The sequence below is a fragment of the Xiphias gladius genome, chromosome 16, assembly GCF_016859285.1.
Source record: "Xiphias gladius isolate SHS-SW01 ecotype Sanya breed wild chromosome 16, ASM1685928v1, whole genome shotgun sequence".
NCBI lineage: Eukaryota > Metazoa > Chordata > Actinopteri > Istiophoriformes > Xiphiidae > Xiphias > Xiphias gladius.
In genome coordinates, this window is record NC_053415.1 from 15362491 (window position 1) to 15379332 (window position 16842).

General features: G+C 42.3%; 3 protein-coding genes across 9 annotated transcripts in view; 1 reads left to right on the forward strand and 2 right to left on the reverse strand.

The window, feature by feature from the left end:
• The window catches only part of pde11a (phosphodiesterase 11a), a 41599-nt gene extending 38355 nt beyond the window's left edge, over positions 1-3244 (reverse strand). Inside the window, exons 1-2 of one of the 5 annotated variants that reach the window (XR_005709050.1) lie at positions 1622-2425; positions 718-876 (exon numbers count right to left, since the gene is read on the reverse strand). Coding sequence is in view for 4 of the 5 variants with exons in the window: in XM_040147580.1 (XP_040003514.1) it covers positions 718-876; positions 1622-2410 (948 nt within the window). In the remaining variant the exon portion in view is untranslated. Of the gene's footprint in view, positions 1-717; positions 877-1296; positions 1456-1621; positions 2611-3176 lie in introns of those variants that run through there. The other 4 variants (XM_040147582.1, XM_040147580.1, XM_040147581.1 and 1 more) reach the window with 4 other exon arrangements.
• Positions 3245-4198: 954 nt separating this feature from the next.
• LOC120801507 (cytochrome c-b) lies at positions 4199-5920 on the reverse strand. 2 transcript variants are annotated; one of them, XM_040148605.1, is made up of 3 exons: positions 5707-5920; positions 4907-5083; positions 4199-4801 (listed from the first exon to the last, which is right to left on the reverse strand). In XM_040148605.1, exons 2-3 carry the CDS (start codon positions 5076-5078, stop codon positions 4656-4658), a joined length of 318 nt encoding a protein of 105 aa, XP_040004539.1. In that variant the 5' UTR covers positions 5079-5083; positions 5707-5920; the 3' UTR covers positions 4199-4655. The 2 variants fall into 2 exon arrangements, with proteins under 2 accessions (XP_040004539.1, XP_040004538.1); XM_040148604.1 differs by having other exon boundaries at positions 5758-5913.
• Positions 5921-10617: 4697 nt separating this feature from the next.
• Positions 10618-16842, forward strand: part of osbpl6 (oxysterol binding protein-like 6) — a 38556-nt gene continuing 32331 nt past the window's right edge. For both annotated transcript variants that reach the window (XM_040148025.1, XM_040148026.1), the window contains exon 1: positions 10618-10884. The gene's annotated coding sequence lies outside the window, so the exon portion shown is untranslated. The remainder of the gene's footprint in view (positions 10885-16842) is intronic.

Consider the following 16842-nt stretch of genomic DNA (forward strand, 5'->3'; position numbering starts at 1 on the left):
TGACCTATGGACATTGCAATCCCTTGTGCCTTGCTGCAAGTGTGGCTAAAAACTGTGACCAAAATACCATTTTGCCATGGAACCATGTGACAATATGGTTATTTGTTTATTTGTGATAAAAAAGATTGACACAATGGCAGACTAAAACCCTTATCTTCCTCTCTTATTTGCTATTCTATTAAATAAAACACTGGTATGTAAACATTATAGGGCGTGATTTCATCCATCTTTTCATGAATTTACTGAAACAAGTAAACACACAAAAAAACAAATTAAACTAACAGGATAAAAAAAATTGCTGAGTTAAATTACCGAACCCATGTCACCTGCTGTCCCTTTACTCATTAGTAGCAATTCTGTTTATACACAAATGAGAAAGGGCCTGAACTAGAACTGATCCAAATATCACTTGTATCTGTTTTGTGCATGATAAAGTTGATGGATTCAGACCTGCAAAACCTCTGTGGGGGGTTTCAGTGACGATGGAAGTCTACCTTTTACAAGCGTGGAGAGCATAAAACTTATTACGCTTGGACTGAGAGGATAATAACTGGTTGTGAGACAAGACAACCTGTTAGAATCGAACAGAAACAAACGCACACGACTGTCTCGATGCACTCTCCAGGTGCCGAGCAGGCAGCCGCATGCATGTTGTATTGTGGCAGCATGTGACACCCGTCCAGCGTTTTTTGCCCGCAACCATGATCATGAAATTACCTTTTCGTCGTCCTCGGTGAAGAGTTCTCCGCTTGAAGTCTTGTTGATGGCCTGAGCAACTCCAATGGTCTCTCCGTCGCTGTTGCGAATGGGCATGCACAAGAGCGACTTGGTTTTGTACCCTGTCAGCTTGTCGATTTCATCGCTGAACCGACGGTCCTGCAAGCCACGGGGACAGCATTAAATAAGGACACAAAGGTAAGCACTGGTTGCAAAATAAATAAATAATAATAATGCAGTTTTCCCTTTTTATTTCGACACTGCACTAAAACGTCTAACTCATCAGGACTCCAGGAATCCAAAAAGTCTAAAGTAGAGGCAGTGTGACAGACAGCAGCATGGCTTGAGGTCTGCTCTGTAAACATTTATTTATTTTTTGCCTGGACGAGTGTCTGACTTGAAGTGTTGCTCGGGCAGCCGCTGTGTTTGCACAGTAAAGCAATGCAACTCTTCATGTCCAGTGTGAACGTCTGGTCGGCCGAGGTGAGGTCTGCTCAGACCTCTCTAAGGGGGCTGTTCGCATCGTTAAGCTATCTGGTGCCTTGGCTGCTTGAATGTACTGTAGTACTACTGCCTTACTTTATAGAACTCAAGGTAAACGCGGGGGAACTGCCAAAACTGCAAGGAGAGAAGTCGACTTCTCCCTTGTTTCCTTATGTCTATTAGTCAGCGCTGTTTTCGTGCGAACCGGTGGTTTGACACAAAGCCCTGTCCAGCTGACTGTTGGTGTGGATTCCCATGCACTCGGCTCTGCTACACAGTTTGACTGATGATCGATTGGCTGTGTGACAGATTAAAAAAAAACAAAAACGACAGACTGAAATGATATGTCTCTCCCTCTCTCTCTCTCTCTCTCCTTCTGTGACTCACGCAAACGCACACACGCACAAAGCGGAGCAGGCACCTGATAAGCGTCAGGAATGTTCACCGTCTCCCCGTGCTCCGCCACGTATCCAATGATTCCTTTCCCCCACGGAACTTGAACTTCGTCCGAATTCATGGAGGGTAAAACCGTGGTCCCCGCGTGCACGTCAAAGAATTTGGACACGAGCGTCTTCTTGTTGCCCGTTCCCTCCACTAAAAACAAGGAGCACCGGTCTGCATCGACCATGATGCAAACGAACACGAGGATTTTGTAGCTGAGGCTCGTGAGATCCAAGTCGTTAGATATGTCCTTTACAAGCTCCAGGAAAAACTCTCGTTCGTTGTGTTCTTTGAGGTGGTATTTGAAATCCACGGCTGTGGACGGGTACTGGGGGATGTTGACTCTGGACTCCAGCAGTGCGCTCAGTATGTGCGCAGTGGTCGGGGGCAGCGAGCTGGCTTTCCTCAGCAGAGCTCGCCTCCTCATGCTCGTCAGCGGCTCCTGGGCCCGGGAGTTGACGTGCTCGTCGTATGTCCTGTTGACATTGATGGCCTTTGATCTGGCGAAAGTTTTGCGCAGCTCCTTCTGCGAGGCTCTCCGCTGCAGACCGTCGCACTTGCTGGCCCAGCTGTCCTTGCACGCGTTGCCCTTCTCTTCTCTCGGCTCGGCGGCAGCTGCGGCCGCCGGACTTTTGCTCGCCTGGTGGTTCTTGAGCCATTTCTCCACCATGCTGTAATTCCCCTTTCTGTTCAGGTAGTCCTCGAACAGCTCGGGATGCGAGTCCAGGAAACTTTCCACGTCAGAGAACACCACATTTGGCACTGCCATGTCTGTTCTTCAGATGGTCCTCAGTCAACCGGTTCCATGAAGTCGCGCAGGGAAACACCATCTATGAGGCTTCACTGAGGGTTAAGGTGGAGAATCGTTTGAATAGCACAACTTCCAAGATGCCCAGGTTGGGAACAGCCCTGAATCTCCGGCTCCATATCCAGTTTTCCACTCTGTGGGGAGAAGGATGGAGACTCCCTTTGCGCACCGCCGTAGCCCTCCACGGCATCTCCGCGCCGCTCACTCAAGTTCAGGTCCTCAGAGCAGATCCAAGCAAAGAGGTGCGGAAGCCAGTTCAGGCTCGCTCGGACCTGGACGAGCACGGGCAATCTGACGGAGAGCCACTACCGAGCATCGCCGTCGTGTGTGTGTGTGTGTGTGTGTGTGTTCTTGTGCGCGGATGACGCTGGCTGTGGTTGGCTCTGTCCCGCTGACGCTCGCGTCGTCACACATCCAGGGGATCAGGGCTGCTCCAGCAGTCAGCCCTCTGGCCATCCGAACCGCCTGGCCTCCGTGGAGAGGCGCTCTAAGTACGATGGAGATGGATGCTGAGGATGATGATACCTAGGGTAAATTCCCCTATCATCTCCTCGGCATGATGTAAAATACACTTTATGTTAAGATGATAAAAAAAATGGTGGATTGCAGAGGTGGATTTTTGCCCGTTGAGGATAATTTCATTCTGCGCTTATTCAATCGCTGCTGTTCTAGATGCACAAGACTTCATAATAGCAAATGACAATTTAATGAAATTATGCTACAGTACCGTCAAACACAATGAATTCCCATGCATTCCCTGAAAAGGCTTCGGTGATGAGACTGCAAGGCTGACAAGAGTAATCAAAGTGAAGAAACGTGGGTCTCATAGCATTTCACAGCCGCCAAACTTGGGCCAATGTGGAATCTGCAGTGGTCTATGTCATTTGGTTATCCAACAGCGACTTTTATTGGCAGAAGGGAGATGTGAGCAAATCAAATTCCTTTGTACAGTAGGTTATCGTCACTGAATCTGTGTGCAAATAAGGCTGCAGGTGTGGCATGCGAACGCTAGAGGGAGCAATACTCCACAACATGGACGGAGTAGACAGACAGCCAAGCTCTGATGGATAAGCCAGTCTTTGCTGTTGTTTCACAACCCTTGTCCTATGATCTCTTCTCATTGAAACTTAAAGAATTCTAGGTAGTAGAGCTTTCAATATTTACTATGAGCTCATAAAAATAAAAAAACCATATCGTCTTTTACCAGCTTTTGTCTACGCGCAATGATCCCACAAATGCACTCACTGAACTTCTGCAGTCAACATGCAGAATCTTCGCCAATTTATGCTGAGGTCAAACAAGCTAAAAGTCAAACCAACTTCCTCAAAAATAGGCAGCATTTATCATGCACGCACCACTTTCCACATTCAAAGAGATTTCCAAAAGCTACAAGTTACAAGCGGCTTCGTTTGGAGGGAGAAGCTACTCTCTGCTGGAAAAAGAACCAAACGTGCACTGATCTTATGAGTGAATGACTAAACCCAGAAGCCAGATCACGTAATATTTAGCCATCTTCCTGGCGGAGAAAATTTAAGACCTGCACACACTCTGGCATACATGTGTATCAAAATATTGATATGCCGGCAGATAGTACTCCAATTTGAGTCACAAATGCACTGCATTAGCCAAAGCTGTTAAAATAAGGAAAAAAAATTATAGCCTTCCGTGATCGCCCACACCCTGTATTTAATCTAATTTTGAGCGCTTATTAACTTCTGGGAACATATCCAATAAACCAAGTTTCAAATATCCTGTTTAGTGTCAGTTTTATTCAAGTTGCAGATTCAAAAATGACACAATAAAAAGACTAATGAGGTATCTTCAAATCAGAGGGAGAAAGGCATATTAAATTCTATTTGGAGAATTGAATTATAAACCAAGAAATTATGGAGAAACAAAAAACTAGATTACAGTAAATTAGCAAACATAACACAGTTTACAGTCTATATTCAGAATACACAGTATATGGTTTAATAATTTATGTTAGAAAAGTAACCTGTTAAAAACAGGGGATATCATTTCCTCCACCACAGAGGATCGCATCAGAAGCAGAGGTACAGCTGTGACAAAGACGGCAAATTACGCCAACAACCACTCAGTCTGCTTGCTGTTCTGCTCGAACTTGAAAAAAAATGACAAGTCCTGGCCTCTTTAGCAGTTTGTCAATTCACAAAAACTGGCAAAGATGCACAGACGAAGAGTCCTTTTATGAAGTTGAAGACTTAAGATAGGCAATAAGGTCAGCCCGTTCATTCTTCTTTTTGATGCCAGCGAAGATCATCTTTGTCCCCGGAATGTATTTCTTGGGGTTCTCCAAATAAATCATCAGGGTGTCCTCATCCCAGATAATGCCTGGAATTAAAGTGAACAGACACGAGCGGAGAGCCACGTTTTAGCCAAACATCAGGATTCCCGAGACGGTTCAAATTCTCTGACTACACACGTACAAGTGCTTACCTTTGCTTTTGTTGGCCTCAGTGTAGGAGTAGCCTTCAGCCTGGCCCGTTTTGCGTCCGAACAGACCCCAAAGGTTGGGCCCGACCTTATGCTTCCCACCATTCTCCACAGTATGGCACTGGGCGCACTTCTGGACAAACGTCTTCTTGCCTTTGTTAATGTCTGCAGGCATGGTTTCTATGAGGGAGAAATGCAGACACGGGACAGTCGGGACTTAATTGCCTCATTAGCATTTATTTATTTTTAATCATCACTGGCTTATGTTTAGCTACTTCCTTTATTAAAAAAATCACACTTTGCATTTTAATGTTCCCGCTTTTGCATAAGATTGTTAAACTTAAAACCCCCATTCAGCCATAAGGGGGCGCTCTCTTCCAAGTTGCACAACCAATGTGTCCCTGTGCCTTTGTTACAAAACCCTCTTAGGTAACTTTTACTTTACTGCCATAGTTTCTCTTAGAAAACAAAAACAGCGCCTATGTAAGCTCGCTACCTTTGAGATATGAAGAATTTCTGCAGAAACACTGCTAATATCCGCTATCTCGTACAGGCCAAATGTCAAATTATGTTAGATATTAAGGCAAAAACCTACATATGAGATAGAAAAGGTAGCGGACGTAAGTCACAGGGAGATATTTTTGAAGTAAATATGTGAGACAGCTTCTCAGATATGTGAAAAAAATAAAAATAAATAATAATAATAATAAGCGGATGGTCTCCAGAAACGCCGGTGTTACGCCACGTTTCACGAGAACGGAAAATAGCGAAGACGGATTTAAGTCGCATGAAAAGATCCTTACACTGCGCAGGACAACTGGAGAAGCTTTTTCTCTTGATGTTGGTCGTCTTACCTTTTTCTTAATTTGCGTTCAACCGACTTGTTGAGGCTTCTCGTTCCCCGGTTTCTCGTCCCGCCGCCGTCTCTCGGTCACTAATGAGCCCCACACGTGCTTCCGCTCGGCGAAGTCACTTCCGCTGAACGTCATCGGTTAGCTAACCTGTTTTCGTCACTGCGGGCTCGGTGAGCGCTGTCTCCAAAACCCGCCCCCGGTGTCAAACCCCGGCACCCGACACACCGACTGCTGCTGCTTTACGAAACCGTCGCCGCCGACCGCATTACGTGACAGCTCGGCACTCACCGGGGGCACCCCCCCGGCGGGCAGAAACAATGAAGAGTGCTGTAAGGTTTCCTACGCCAGAGGTCGCCTTCATTTTAGGATGGGATCCCTACAGCTCCAGTGACACACAACACCAAACCCTAACACTTGTCGGTGACGGTTTCGTCTGCGGCCAGGCAGCTGCATAGCCACCGAGTTATCGTAAACAACGTGATTTGAGCACCGCACCTTGTTTTTCCTGGTGTCGGATGTCAACATAATCATAAAAATGTTCTTAGAAATGTGACTTTACACTGAAGTTACATTGGCCGGGACTGTCCGTCTCTCTACCAGTGTCAGGGCAAGTTTTCACCTGCCTTTCCATGGTCATGCATAACAGGAAACAGCAGTGTTATGTCAGCAGAAAAGGTACTGGTCACCAAAAGTGAGCTAACGGACTTGTACTTCATGGACCGTCTTCTGGCTTCCCGCACACTTTCACCGATTTCTGCCCACACAGGATTCGTACAGATCCCCTCTGCCTCTACAATAGAAAACCTTAAAATGAAAATGTTCAATCGTAACAAGCGCTACTCTGGCAATGGCAAAGCTGTGAGACAAGGGGAGAGCCTAAATTGGAGCGTGTCCGAGTTCGGCCTGGGTATGCCAGCCATGAAATCTGATATACCATTTTTTGAGACAGGCACAGACACATGAGAGAAAAGTATGGCTCCCCTTGCCCGTAGACTACCTCTTGAGTTACGTATGCACATAAAACCCTCCCCATAGACCCCGCTGTGTGTGAATAATCCCAGGCGTGTACAGGTTTCCAAGACACCATGCCACTAGAGAACCCCACACACTAATGAGCACCGAACCATCACACACAGAGTCACTTCGCCCATTCAGCCATTCAGTGAAACACTAACTGTATCCGTTAATACTGACTAGCCTGCTTTTCTTAATTCAGTATAACAGGATAAGTACATGTCTGCTGCTTTCACTGATACTGTGATGTAACTGAGGTCACTTTGTCTCACCTCTTACATCACCAGGATGCAGGACTTACTGTTTTTTCTTTCTGTTGCTGCTTCTGTATTTTAGGGCAATTTGACATATGGTTGACAGGTAATCTCATTACACTCAAACATTTGCCTCGATAATGCATTCGCCGTCCCTCTGTTGTCAAGTCTCCGCGGCCTTTACATCTGTCTCAAATAGCTGCTTTAAGTTAACTATGACATAAAGCAGCTAAATTGGTGACTGGTTCAATTTTATTCCAACCTTGTGACCATGCAGAAAGTGGACGTCCATAGCCTTGGTAATTTAATGGTCATTGACAATTAGTTCATGTTAACATGGCAGACCTTGCAGACAGACAGCGACAAGTTTTTGTGTCACCACAGTCTTGAGAAGAGGTCAAAATCGGGCAACGTAAGTGTGGGTGGACTATAGGTGTGTAGGGTCCTTAAGGTAGCAAAAGTTAAAATGCTCTTTATGCAAAATGTCCCTTTTCATTGTGTTAATGAGCGTAAAATATTACAGCATTGGATATATTACTGGTGCATTAATGTGTAAGCAGCGTTTATGGTCATTTTATTAGGTTCTCTGTTGTGTCAGCTCTGTAATATGCTCTCAACTTGTCTGAGCCACCGCTGCAGTGAGTGCTAGCGCTCACGTCCTTTACTAAAGTGAAAGTAGTACTACTACAAGTAAAAGTCCTGTGTTAAAAAACTTTTACTTTCGTAAAAGTACAAAAGTAGATATTGGTGCCAAAATGTACTTAAAGTATCAAAAATAAGTATGCCATTCATTATGCATAATGTCCCTTTCAGATTGTTATATAATTAAATATTATATTATTGGAATATTGTTGATGATGCATTATGTGTGAATAGCATTTTCATTTTTAAGCTAATTGTAACTGATTTATATACTGTTGGGTAGTTTAATCTATAAAAATGTATCATAATTTCTAAACCAATACCTTAAAAAAAGTCCCTTAGGAATATGTTTCAGTTGTGAAGGAGTCCTGCAGGAATTATTAGAAGTCACATGTCGTGCAGAACAATGAATCCCCTTTGTAAGGGATGGAAGATTTTAAAGTGCAAAGTAGCTCGTCACGACAGCCCTAAAATAAATGTGCTGGAGTAAGTGTAGATTACTTCCAACTGAATTGTAGTGGGATAGAAAGTAGCAAGTAAAGTACCTCAAAATTTTAATAAAGTACATTACATGCCCTTAGTTACTTTTTAAAATCTATTTACAACAAAGAGGTACAACAATAGTCATACAAAAACATGTGCAAATTTTGTACAGGCCAGGGGAGTCCGCTAGGTCCACTGAAGTCAATTCACTCACATTCGTTTTTAAAGTTCAAATTAAATAATATTCATTTAAAACTTTGAAATTTATCTTAGCTCTTTAGTTCTTCACATCTTTAAGTTCAACAATAAAACGATGAAAACTGGGTTCGTCGATGTGAAATTTTACCAAGAGTGATCAGCAGCTAAATTATGTAGGAAACATTCACTTCCATCCCACCAACCACAAGATACATCGTCACATCTAATACATCAATCTGCGCAGCCACATAGCTACTTTGCACCACTGGATCTGACAGAGGGCTTGTTTGCTGCTCATTAGCTGTAAGGGAGGGTTGGTGAGAGCCGTTGCCAGGCAACCATTCAGTCTCTGGTTATACATGGCATAAGTACAACAAAAAGGTAAGAGCACGTAAAAGCTTTTGAGCTTGGTGGTGATTTTCATACAGGAAACATTCACTGAACGATTTTTCTCTGCAGTGGCAGCACTGCCCCATGTTTGACCTCAGAGCTCCTTGCGTAATCCCTGACATATGGCGTGCTGAGTTCATCAGTGGCGCTATCACAGCTTGTGCCACAATATTTTCTGATAAGGAATTTCAACAAGTGGCAGTATAATACGCATAATACCTGGAGGTAAAGGGATCTCCTGGGCTGTTCCCATGGCCAGGTCAACCTCCCAGGGGACCCCAGGGCAAAGATATAATGTATTATTAACCCCCACTGTACATGGCAGTTTCTCTATTTCCCCAGGCAGCTAGAAACTGACCAGTGCTCTGGAGCTGAAATGATGATTTGATTAATCAATTAGTCAACTGACCGAAAATGAATTGGCAACAATTCTGATTAACTGATTAATCATATCAATCTATATTATAATCTATTATCTATATTAATCAAAAGCTGGTGCCAGCTTTTCAATTGTGAATATTTACCAATTTTTTGTAGCTTTCTGTGATAGTAAACTCAACTTCCTTTGACTTTTGACTGTTGGCCAGATAAAAAAAAAGCAATCTGAATATGTTAACTTGGGCTTGAAGGAGTAATGAGGAGCATTTTTCACTATTTTGACATTTCATTCACTTTTATTCACTGAACAATCAATCGACGATTAAAGAAAATTATTGTCAGACCTACTGCTGATAATGAAAATAATCGTTGGTTGGATTATTACAGTACTTCTATGATGGAATAAGATGACATTGCCCAAGGTTTTCTTTGTGTTAATTAGTTAAGTACCGGAAACTTGGAAGCAGTTTGATAAAACACAACCTTTACAACCAATGAGCTCAATACAGTTTATCATGTGAATTACTCCTATTTAAAGCCAAGTGTTAAAGAATTTTTTAAGAGCAACTCGCAACTGATCACATGATTGATCACATGTATGACTGTAGAAGAAATAAACAATCAGAAATATAGATTGACCCTACATCTGCCAAATTGTACAAAAAGAAAAAAAAAAGCGTAAATATTTTTAAATATTTGCGTGAAATCTTTAAATCTCCGGAAATAAATAACGTGGGAAATTAGCAACAATCTAACATATTCATATTCTATGAATATATAAATAGAGATGAAAATCACAGGAAACTGTCTTAAACGGAAAAAAAATTCTGCTGCAATAAATTCTGCTGTTGGCAGATACATCAGAGAAGTCATATAATTTAGTACCACACTGACAAGTGCAAATAAAGTCAATGCCATTTTTACTCTTGTGTGTAGATACCAAAAAAAGGAACATGCTATGAAATGTTCAAACGCAAACAATAGACTAAAGCCACTATATTCTTGATTACACTGCATCATTATTATTATTATTATTATCAGACGGGAAACAGAGTTGTGATTGGCTCTATTTCTGTAGCATACTGCCATCATCTAGGATCTGCCCTTAACCTCGCTTAAGAGCATTTTTAAGTCAGTTGAGTTGAGTTTTTTCTTTCACATAAGTCCAAAATTGAACTTTCAGCAGTTCAATAAGGGTACAGGACGGAGCGTGGTTGCTGTTGTACTTCAGTGGTACAAAGTTCAGACAAATTGGTGGCCCTTAGGCGCCTCTGGAGGTGTGGGGCCACCGGGCAGTCGCCCGCTTCGCCCGGGTGGCCAGTCCAGCCTTTGCTGCCCCGGGGGGTCCCCAAAGTTGGCTACTCCGAGTCCCGAGGTTTTGCGTGACTCCATTGCCACGTTTTGTGGCCAGCCACCGTCCGCCCAGTGTCGGATCCATTCCGGTGATTTCTTCCCGCTCAAAGCCAATCTTGCTGCAGGGAGGAGCGAGCGGAGAGTGCAGCTGAGCTGAGCCGAGCATCACAGCCCGCATTCAAGGAAACGGGCGAACACAGCACTTTTTTCTTTTTTTTTTTTGACTTTCCGTAATGTTCTAGCCTCCGTACGGTGCACGTCTTTCGGAAGAAGGAAACAGATGTACTGGATGTGTAACGCTATGGAGGCCGTTTGTCTTTGAGAGGCTGGGAATCTCTGGCCAGTCAAGGGAGACCCCTTCAATTGTTTCCTGCGCCAAGAACTGTAAAGACATGGTCATCGCACCGCAGCTGTGGTAAGGCAGTTCGCTTTTCTCTCTCTCTCTCTCTCCTCCCAGACAACCTCGGCCGCCCGTCTTGCTTATGTAGAGGAAACTACCGTGTCGTAACAAGGCTCCGCTGAATTGAGGCGCAGAGCCGCTGCTTTGTGCGGCCGCTCGGGCTGAGACGCCAGCAGCATCTCATCCTTTTGTATTTGCATCCCGACTGAATCACCGAGGACCAGTCAGACGCGAGCACCTAGCCGCCGCTGACTTAGCTAGCTGCTGCTAGTATGACACAGGGGATGATGGGATGACCCCTCCGACCAGGTAGCCAAACGCGCGTGTCCCAGCATCACAGGGACATGATCCTGATCTAGGACCCCCCCCCCCCCCCACACACACACACACACAAAAACAAACAAACAAAAAAACAAAAAACATGGATGCGGTGGTTTGGTAATAAAACAGCCAGGGGGCAACTCTGTAACTGACTTTCATGATACAGACGTAATGCGTCACTGACATTTTCATCTTTTTCACCGAGCTCCATGGCTTCCCCCGCCGTCCAAGTCGATCACTGTCATCATATGTTAGAGGATGAACATGATCTCCAGTCACGATCCTCTGTATCCCACTCGTCCTGTTGTCCGTGCGGAGATGCCAACTAATTGAAAGTTAGCCAACTTCAGTCACTTATAAGATGTTCCCACAGCATCACTCTGCCCGGTTCTCAAACTGAAGGTCAGCCAGTGACTTTGCAGTTGTTTAAAACAGCACCGATTCACATAAATTAAAGGGCAGCGGTACTGGGAAGCTGGATGCATTTGTAGTTTGTCAGTGGCAATGCTTTCTTGAATTGATATTGCTCTGATCAGCAGTGATGGTTGATTTTCTGAAATATTTCTCGGCCCGGCCTGAAGAAAACGTCCTGCTGAAGGTGTCTCCGACCCATTTAGATGAAATCTTTGCAGAGCTTGTGCGCCTTATCCTTCGATAAGGGGAGAGGGGATAAAGCAGAAGGTTGACCCCACTTGGATGCTCAAAATCCTGGACTCAGATTTTCTTTTTTTCAGTAAGGAGTAAAACACATAATTACTCACTATTACTCACTTAATTAGCTGAGACATTAAATAACTAATATATGGGTTTAAGGCCCATGACTCATCTATAGCTGTCTCTTTCATTTGTCTTGAATGATTGCTTCTCAGTAATCACCAGCATGTCAATTGTTCACTCTCTGTCATTAGCCTGATTAGTTTTTGGTTCTTTTGTTCTGTGGAAGTAAAGTGCTTGGTGTCATTCAAAATTTATATACACCAATGGCAACACGATACCTGATTTTTAGTTGTAATACCAAAGTGATACTTTCTGTTATACTTTCATGTGCTGAGTATAAACAGCTTTTCTTCAAAAACCTTTTTTTTTTTACCACCTAACAAAGTAAGCCAAACATCTAAAGCCAAAACTTTGTGTTGTCTTGGCACAAAAGTAAGATACAGTTTGAAGTTAAGAAATTGGGGTTTACACCAGGGAACAACTGACTGGATCTGAACCACAATTCTATGCCAACTTTAAGTTCCTGGCAGTTTCCAGCAATCAAGTTTCCAATATGGGCACAAGTCAGGCGGTGCTTAAAGTATCGCAGTGTGACACCCAGCTCTACCTAGATGATGTAATGTGTGCAGCGCAGGATAAACTGGCTCTGTCCAGTTGGTGTTGTTTAAAAAAAAAAAAAAAAGTAGAAAAAAAGACAGGCTTATTTTAGAGAGATGTGCTGCTCACTGCCTCCAGATGTCACGCAAGATCGACATCCATTTAGCCTGCTACTCTATACCCAGGTAAATGCTGAAAACACTGCTGTGCCGATCGATATGCATTATTACCCAGTTGTAAATTCAGACAATAGCTGTCCTCAAAGCCCCTGTAACATAATCTTGGGACATGAGTCCGCTTTTGTTGGCCCACTTTAATTATGCAACATAGAGGGGAGATCAGCAAACTTGGTTCACTGTAGAGTGCTGGTCGATGATGTGATATTGTGGGCAGTTTGGATGTGGTGACAACGCAAACATAAATGTCTTTCCTCTCCTGTTAAAGCACAGTTACCATCATGCTACATCGTCTTACATGTTCGTGATGAGTGATGCCATTAACACTTTTGTGTGATTTAATGTGCACTAGCAGCAGGAAACATCCAAATATACAACATAAAGTGATCACTGATTCAGCTTTTCTTACCATTTTTTTCACTGGTTTGTTTGGTTTTGGGTCCTGCGGTGCTGCTTCACATATTGGGTGTCTAAATCAAAATAAATAAGTAATAACTAAATAAGTTTGTTTTCCTCGTCCCTCTCAGATCTCACAGTGCAAGGTCCACAGATAGGGGTATTACTTGGGTCCTCTAAACCTCCTTCTAGACAGCTATGCTTTGTGCTTTTTGGCTTGCCCCGCATCAGGAAAGATGACAGTCACTGCTTTATTTGCTTTATTTACTCTATTGATCCCTGAAGGAGAAATTTAGCTTTCCGCTCGCCACCCCCCAATAAAGTCACAGCACATATTCAGGCACAAAAAGCCCTGGAGCGTGTAGTAAGTTAGCATCTTATTCAAAGACTTATAAAGAGAGCAGACTGTTGTTATTAAGCTTGTGGTTGTCAATATGCCACGCTGCTCGAACGTCATCAAAGTCCTCACAGTTTGTATCCTTGAAAGTAGGTAAGTTGGTTATATGTTGCAAATATGCTGCCAATGTACACAACAGAATAATCACAAATGACGCCCTTGTCTCCTGTTAATGCCCGATCATTAGAGCTGTTTACTCAGCTTGTTTTAAGAGCTTCCAGAGTCTAGTTTAATGAAACTTGTATGGATGTGTGGCCTTGAATATTTAAAAAAAAAAAAAAAATGTATTATAACATACATTATAATCAGATGATGTCACCAAACAGAGGTTCAAATTATTTTCTCTCCAAGACATCTCTCTGACAGTTTTCATCATTACTTTTGATTCAGAAAACCCTTCTCCCTACATTCTGTTGCCTTTCTGGAGCATGAAATGAGACAGACAGAACTTGTTTTTATGTGTGTGATTGAGCTGAGAGCATTTTTGGGCAAATGAAAGAGACGGGAAAGGGAAGTGAAAGCGTTTTCTTCCTTATCTATCTGTTTCATAGCGGTAGAGCCACACAACTATGAACTTCAAACGCTTATGAGGAAATTAGGCAGAGAATAGGTTAATGTTCACAAAGAATTCTTTGTAGGGTGTAATGCATCAGCACAAACAAAGAGGCTACATGTTGCAGAAATGCATTTTTTGTTAATCAACGTAAAAATGGAGTATTACAGTAGCAGTACGGTAGTAGAGCTTTTCACACATCCTCTCTTCACCTATTATATATACGGTGTGAAATTGTATCATTTTGTTCACCTTTATTCCATCACCACATATCTAAACACACATTAAAACAACAAGCCTGCCATGCAGACTATTAGCATTTAAGGTACATATACTGTATGTGATACATTTATTAATTATAAAGTTTTGCAGTACCACTCATTTGTTCAAAACTGCCATGCTTTGCCATACTTTCTCACTAGCTGTTGCAACTCCAACCCAGGGTTGAACCCAAAGATAGAGAGGTGTTGACAATAATTCAAGGTTTTTAAAAATTTTGTTTCTCATCCTTTCTCTTAAAATAGCTTCTCATCTCCTAATTAAGATTCAATCACATTTTTATTGTGGATCATTTGGGTCGAGATCTTCATGTCAGCTGATTGAAGGATAGTCACTTGCCATATTCTTTTTATATTTCCTTTGAAATAAAGACAAATATAAAATTGTTTCTGTGCTCTGCTGATTAAACTAAATTTGATAGCGATAGCGTGGTAAGACCAGACAGCTAAGCCCCATTGCTGCAGTGAATTGGGCCAAATTGTTCTAGTTTGGTGGGTTTTTATATACTACTGGACAAAGATGAGCCTCCAGTTAAAGGAAGCACCAAATAGCACATTGGTGCTTCTTTTAACTGGAGGCTCCTCTTTGTCCAGTAGTATATTGAAACACTACAGCCACAGTCTATTTTTTGAACCTCAGACTTTCAGAAAGGGAGTCTGCGCGTAAAGTGCATCAAAAGAAAATATCACATCCATTATGTGCATGAGTGTATATAATATTGGAATAGTCTGTTTGATTTATACAACTAAAATCATTCACAGTTTCATTCGCACCAAAACACACACATAATAATAACAGTACAGTGTTTGGTTTGATATTGTTCTTGAAGTCTTGGCTAGTTGTTCATGAAGTGTTGTTGTAGCATCCACATGGCAAGGCCTGCCTTGTCCTCCTGATTAGAGGACCATAATCATGGTGACTGGATTTAGAAGATTAAGCTCACGACTAATGAAATCCTGGGCAGACGTTCCCCAACCTGGTAACTGGCTTCATATGAAGCAACACTGCTGTCTGTCTATGCAGGAGTCAAACAGCTCCACATGGATCTGTCACATTTGAAGAAACTGGCACTTTTATTTGCTTCTAACCTGAAAGTTTACTTAGCTGGTGATGTTTGGAACTGTTGGCTTACACCACAAATCCTCTGTGTACAACATGTAATTCGCATTGCCCGTGATTAAATTATATTGTTCTGCAAAAGTGGGAAAAGTGAAGTGAAAAGGTTATCACTTTTAATAATCACAGTTGCAAGTTTTCACTTTGCTTTTTTCTTACAGGAACTTTATAGCTGCTTTGGTATCCTTCTGTCGTTTTCATGTGCTGACAGTCGCCTGTTTACGTCTTTAGTGTACAGTAAATGTCACTGAAAATCCTCCAAATGTTAGCTCACAAACTGCAGCCTGTACAGTCAAAGATGAAAAGTGTATTTAAACAGTCAAGTTTACACTGAAAATACTCATCTATTGTGCTTCCTTATTAGGTCAAGGAGAGTGGATCTATTAAATAGGCTAAGTGGCATTCTCTATCTGAATGGACTTAGCACCTCGTCTTACAGTAGCTTAGATCCCAGTTGGCTTAAGACAGGGCAGGGATGATGACGTTGTCACAGGATCTGAATAATAGATGGTAGTGTGTGTGAGCATGCTGGACCATCACATGTGAGAGTGCATACTGCTTGAGTGTGGAGAGCTGCTCAGTGGAAGGGTGTTTCCCTTACACGCGGCAGAGACTAACATCCCGTAGTTAAAACCACAGGATGCTCCAGAGTTGTATACAATGCCTATATGAACACAAACAGTCTGTGGGGTGACATATCACTGCCTGTGATGTTGAAATTCTATTAAATTATTATTAATATTATTAATATTATTAAATGTTGAAACATTGTGTCGAATTTAATGTAGATGCAATATAATTTTGTGTCCGGATATGAGACTTGATGTTGTCTGTGAAGTCGGTTACCATAACTAGGGGCTACAACTAATGAATATTTTCTTTTATTAATTAATCTGGTGATTTATTGATATAAAATGTCAGAAAATGCCAAAAGGCCCATCAAAATTTCCTAAAGCCCAAGGTAATGTCATCAAATTTCTTTTTTTTTTCTCGTCAAAGAGCCCAAAATTCAAAGATATTTGGTTTAGTATCACAAACGACAAAAAAAGCAGCAAACCCTCACAACTGGGAGGCTGTAACCAGGGTATGTTTAGAATTTCTGCTTAAAAGTATTACTTAAAACAATTAATCAATTAGTAGTTGTTGTCTTTTGAATGTTCTAGCCAAGGGAAATGACAATGATAAAACAATGAATGTCTCTTACTATGTGTTCATTATATCCACATTACTGATATCTGTCTCCCCACATGTTCTTGTGTGTAAATACTGCATCTTCTGAATCTTATCCCCAAAAGGCACATGATCAATTTTGAGGCATTTGATTAGAAATATTGTGTTATTTGTCCTTGTAAAGGTCCAGTAACATCCTCAGTATCTCCCCAAGTGTCTCAGTTTCTAAACTGAACAGGGTTTGTTTATCT